At 38.8% G+C, this 6000-nt stretch overlaps 1 protein-coding gene across 3 annotated transcripts; it reads left to right on the top strand.

Moving 5' to 3' along the window:
• Positions 1 to 1819: 1819 nt before the first annotated feature.
• Positions 1820 to 4843, top strand: pts (6-pyruvoyltetrahydropterin synthase). Of its 3 annotated transcripts, XM_056297394.1 has the most exons (6): positions 1820 to 2357; positions 3218 to 3297; positions 3435 to 3457; positions 3670 to 3726; positions 4050 to 4120; positions 4228 to 4843. In XM_056297394.1, exons 1-6 carry the CDS (start codon positions 2275 to 2277, stop codon positions 4349 to 4351), a joined length of 438 nt encoding a protein of 145 aa, XP_056153369.1. In that variant the 5' UTR covers positions 1820 to 2274; the 3' UTR covers positions 4352 to 4843. The 3 variants fall into 3 exon arrangements, with proteins under 3 accessions (XP_056153369.1, XP_056153370.1, XP_056153368.1); XM_056297395.1 differs by lacking the exon at positions 3670 to 3726; XM_056297393.1 differs by lacking the exons at positions 3218 to 3297; positions 3435 to 3457; positions 3670 to 3726.
• Positions 4844 to 6000: the final 1157 nt, after the last annotated feature.

Genomic DNA, 6000 nt, shown 5'->3' with positions numbered 1-6000 from the left:
ACCATTGTATGAACAGAATCACCAAGAAAGTCAAATAGCTGGTGCTTTTTTTGTGATGTTTTGCAGGTACTGAGAATAGTAACTGTTCACAGACATTTTAATTGTTTCAATTTCTCCTTAGAAATTGTATGATCTTCATGTTTCTTTTGCCCATTTCTTGCTTTCCAGCCCGGCACTCCACTCCTCCATTATCCTCTATATAGATCTAAAAAAGAAAGAAAGAAAAGCTTTTGCCACTATTGATCATAATATATAACTAAACAAATTGGAAAGGTGTGGTATCAGAGGGGTGGTGCAGAATTGGCTGTGAAGCTATTTAAGTAACAGGCAGCAGTTAGTAAAGATAGGGGAACATAAATCTTCATGCATGAATATTACTTGTGGTGTACCCCAGGGGTCGGTTTTAGGTCCAAAACTGTTCATTCTGTACTTAAATTATATATGCAAGATATCAGAAATATTGAAATTTGTTTTATTTGCTGATGACTCGAATATATTTTGTTCTGGTGAGAATTTACAGCAGCTTTTGGAGGTGACCACAATAGAAATTGAAAAATTAAAACGGTGGTTTGACAAAAACAAATTATCCTTAAATCTGGACAAAATAAAGTTTATGTTGTTTGGAAATCACTTAATAAATACCAAAGTAAAAGTAGTGACAGACAATGTCCAGCGAGAAAGAGTATATGAAAATAAATTCCTAGGTGTGATACTACACCACAAAACATATGTTACGTGCTGGAAACCTCACATAACATATGTGCTAGTAAAGCTGGCAAGGAGCATCATGAGAAAAGCAAGTCACATTCTGGATCATTAATCATTGCACACTCTGTATTTTTAATTTATTTTACCACATCTGGTCTACTGTGTGGAGATATGGGGTAACACATACAAAACCAACCTACAACCATTATGTGTACTACAAAAAAGAGCCATAAGGATAGTTAATAATGTAGGATATCGTGAACCACACCAACAAGCTATTTTTAAAGTCAAGTGCCTTGAAGTTTGGGGTTTAGTAGAATTTAACACAGCACAAATAATGTTCAAAGCAAGAAACAATACTCCCAAGTAATACACACACACAAAAAATCTCAAATAGAGAAGGGGAATATAACTTGAGAGGGAAAGTATGTGTTTGTACAGCTCTGGTCAAGAGGAAACACTGATTGCCAAGAGATATAGGGACGATGATGAGTTGTGTTGACCGTCCAAGTTTTATGTATCTCTAAACATTTTTTTTTCATTTTTCTTTCTATGACTCCAGGTTGATATTTGGGTTGTACATAGCATTGGAATCTTGTTTATTCTTGGTACACGACATTAGAATGTGTTTTTCTTCCATTTTCTCTTTCTCTCGTGTTTTGGTGTCCCCCCCCCCCCTCTTTTTTTCCTCCTATTGTTCACAGTAGTTGAGTTTGTATTGTGCAGCACAACTTGCATTGAATTTGAACTGCACAGTGCAGTGGGAATTGAGACTGAAATCTACTATAGCAGCTGTATGAACTTTAGAGTGGGTGAGAAGGGGCAGGAAAAACTAAGTGTGTACTTCCTCCTGCTCCTTTTGCAACATGCAACAAGTAATCTGATGCATACGGAGATTTGTTGGCTGAGTTTGATGTGTGGCTCTGTCGATGACTTCAGATTATTGGCGATGGCTTCTCTGTATGTTATAACCTGCCTATTTACATGTTCGAGAGAAATCTTCACTCATTCACTCTTTAAACTGAACCCCCCCCCCCAACCTGTTTGTAATTTAGTCAAACAAATAATCGGATAACAAATGCCAACAAAGACGACAAACAACAAATATATATAACAGCTTTATTTCAAGAATCAAAGCTTGAGCAACACTGATGAAATAAACTATAACGTGATGTCGTGTCTTACAATGTAATCTAAACAATGATACATTTTATCCGAATTATAAACGCATATCCGTTTCTCAAGTCGGGCGTTGAGGGTGGTTTTGTCGCACTGTTATTTTTTTCTTAATTTCATAATCATGACGAAACAAAAACGCCTGGTTTGGACGTTATAAGCCGTCCTCGGCGAACGGACGTTATGAATGAACGTCGTTACGGTTTGTTGAAATCCCGAGCATGCGCGCCACACGCCCGGATGTAAACCAATGGCATCGCCGGACGGGCGCTAAAAGGCCGGGCTCCTCTTCCTCCCATGTGTCGTATTCCCTGTCGTGCTTAGCGGGTCGAGGGGGATTCTCGTTCCCGGTAAACCGCCCGTCAGCTGTCTGCGGAGAAGAGAGCCGCCATGGCCGCCCGGAGGGACGACGCGGAGCGGACGGGCTACATCACCCGGGTCCAGTCTTTCAGCGCCTGCCATCGGCTGCACAGGTCCGCACCGTTATATTGACATTATATCCCCCGCCCCACTGTTTTCGCCGCAGGTTCACTTCCGCTACGCGCTAGCTAGTACGTTTGCTGGGCTACGTTTGTCCCTCTCGGTCGTTAAGGCGAGAGGGACCAGGACCCTGTTGCGTAAGTTATGAGGCTCATGGGAGTTGTAGTTTATTTTTGTCACGACGACGGTGACGCGTCATCAGACGCTGCGTAGAGGCTACGTGCCAACAGCAGTTCGCATAGACAGCCAATACAAAACAAATGTGAATTTGTTTGTCACTCATATATGCCAATAAAGTTCGTAAAAAAAAACCAAGGTAACACTTTAGTATGGGGAACATAGAAAAACTTAATTACTAGTGAATTAGTAATGATCAAGATGTCACTTTAGTATGGGGAACATATTCTAAGTAACAAAAACTTAATTTACAGTAATTTAACACTATGAACACTTGTAGTTTTGTGTTTTGTTATGTAAGAACAGACCATATTCATTAAGTGTTAGTAAGGGAGAATAACTCTTCTTGTGGTACTACCACCTTATAAAGTCCATACTAAGCAAAGCATATTGAGATGGTACTACTAATAAGCAATACTTCTGAGGTTATAGAGGGAAAACTCATAGTTAATGACTTACTGGTTGTATAATAAGGCCATGCAGAATAAGGCATTAATGAGTACGTAATAATGACCAATTAAGAGCCAATATGTTGCTAATTTGCATGCTAATAAGCACCTAATTAATGGTGACTACGTTCCCCATATTAAAGTGTTACCGTGTTACCAAAAACAAACATGCCAACAATGATGAGTGCAGTGGAATGAAGACAGCCTGCCTCTTGTGTCCTATTTAGTGTGAAGTTAAGTGATGAGGATAACAAGAGAACATTTGGAAAATGTAACAACCCAAATGGCCATGGGCACAACTACAAAGGTTTGTCCTTTTCTGCTCTTGATGACTTCAATAAGACAAATCATTTTCAAGCTTGCACTCAGGTATAAGTTGAATATCAAAGCTAACGGGTATGTTCATGTCTCCTGTGCGTACCATGCTCTCGTTTCTGCCCATAGTGGAGGTGACAGTACGGGGAAGCGTAAGTGTCTTTTACTCTTGGTTTTCCGCCCCTCACACAATGCCTCGCTGTACGCAATGTCATGCTGGAAAATGTCAGCCTATCACATGATTACACACCAACAGGCATGCTTATAATTCTGTTATACTTTATTCACCCCCATGATATCTTGTATATATATATATATATATATATATATATATATATATATATATATATATTCACTTCTCCAGATTGATCGTACTACAGGCATGGTCATGAACCTAACAGACCTCAAAAAGTGCATCCATGTAAGCTTATACTCATTCTACCATTTCTCCTTCTCCTTTAACATCAGCATTTTAATGAATACAGTCTTTCTATCTGTAGAATATGTAGACTGTCCATGTGTTTTGTTTAGTATGATGTAGTCCTCGTGGATTTTGTGAATTCCAGTTCCAGTTTTTTCTTGCACCTTATACGTCAGTTTTATACAATTCTGTACAATTCTCTACAGTTGATGTGTAAACGCCAATAAACCGTGTCAAACCATGTTTTGGCCCTGTGACTGTAGTCTTGAAATCAAATAGGTTGTGATATTTCAATTGATTGATGGATTCATTCATTCATTCAGGAGGTCATCATGATTCCACTGGATCATAAACACTTGGACAAGGATGTTCCATACTTTGCTGATGTCGTCAGGTCTGGATCATGCTCAGCTTCTTTTTTTTCCTTCATATTCATAAAGTTCAAAAATTGATTTTGTATTTGTTTCTGATTATTTTTCTTATTTTTTTTCTGTCAAATAGCACCACAGAGAACCTTGCTGTTTACATATGGGACAACATGGTGAAGGTCCTCCCACCCAATCTACTCTATGAGGTTAAGATTTACGAGACTGACAACAACATCGTTGTATATCGAGGAGAATAGTCCTCTGCCCTGCTTCTGTCATCTCGCTAAGTGCTCATGCTATACAATTCAGTATTTAGATTGACGACCCTGTACCTGTTAAGTGCCATTTGTTTGCCAACTGATGATACTCGATGGTAAGCCCTACCCTTTTGTACAATAAGTTATAGATCTTTATACATTTGTAAGATAGTGATGCTTGGCAAGCAAAGTGGGAGCATAATTTGATCTCCATTGAAGTTTTTTTTGGATGAAAACTACCCAGAAGACCATCTGGTTCCTGCTGGAAAATGGTGACGTCCCAACAAGAGTCAACACATGAAGTCGGCACATGAAGTCAACACGTGAAGTCAACACGTGACTTGAGGGGTCCAATTTAAGAAGTTTAGTACAGTTTATCTTTGATTGGCAGCACTAGATGTCATCTTGTTGAATACATTCCAACTTTTGCTATATTTCTTGCACACTTTTCAGTTTTTTGTCAATAAATGTTGATAAAGGTGTTTGAGAAAAGACCTCGCCTTGTCAGTTTGTGTGTAAAATCCTGTGTACCTATCGAACAGGACACAGATAATATTATTTTAAATGAACACCGGTTATCTACATTCTGATAAAAAGAAAAAAAGTCACCTTGACATTGCTAAATGACATCTCATGATTTTAATATTCAGCCATACAACAATAAAACAATTTCTGCACTGAGACAAACCCCTTTATACTCATTATGCAAAAGCAGCCAACCATTATGTCAAAGAAGGTTGGATCAGTTCATCTGGGTACAACTTTTATTGGCAGGTACGTTTCATCACTAAACTAGGTGACATCTTCAGCCTAGGTGACATCATCTTCAGGCTGAAGATGTCACTTAGTTTAGTGATGAAACGTACCTGCCAATAAAAGCTGTATCCAGATGAACTGATTCAACCATCTTTGAGCTTCTTACCTGGATTATGGAGCGTGCATCAAGACGGTAAAGCATTATGATTGTAAGCAGGCCAAAGATCGGCATGTAGAGGCAAAATCTGTACCCACATATATGTCACATATCTTGCTTGCATAAACTTCATCTGGGCTACCCATTCCAACCTCTGACTCTGTGAAGACCCAAACAGGTTTGATTAGAAAGAAAAAACAAGGGGGGGGGGGCCAGTTTGGAAATAAATGTTCCCCTCCTACTGCAGACAAGTGTGTGTTAAATCTGACCACTAGAGGGCGAAATCTCACTAGTTCAAATGTGTGATCGACATTACACATGGGATCCTGTACCTTTTTAGAAGTAGACTCGGTGTGAATGAGTTTTCTGGCTAAAAAACAAAACAAAACAACAACTGAGAATTAGTTAAGCAACACAAGATCAAAAATGAGGATTTGCTTACATGATGAATCAGATTAATACCTGATTAATATATGTTTCATTTACACAGTGGCTGACTGTATTATCTTTACATTGTGAAAATTAAATGAGGTGTTAATTGAAATAAGATGTGACCACTCCACAGATATGGCCATCATTTACTTCCAGCCTAATCTCAGTACTCCAGACATCACATAGCAGAGAGAGGCTTATCTGATTTGTGGCAACATTTTTTCAGTGTTATACAAAGGAGTTTAGGTCAGAGGTGGTACTCCATCTTCCAGACATAGAACAACAAATTTGATGTAACTGATTA

Source organism: Lampris incognitus, chromosome 17 (genome assembly GCF_029633865.1).
Source record: "Lampris incognitus isolate fLamInc1 chromosome 17, fLamInc1.hap2, whole genome shotgun sequence".
NCBI classification, from domain to species: domain Eukaryota; kingdom Metazoa; phylum Chordata; class Actinopteri; order Lampriformes; family Lampridae; genus Lampris; species Lampris incognitus.
Note: the sequence above shows the minus strand (reverse complement) of the source record. Positions and strands in the feature narration are given on the sequence as shown.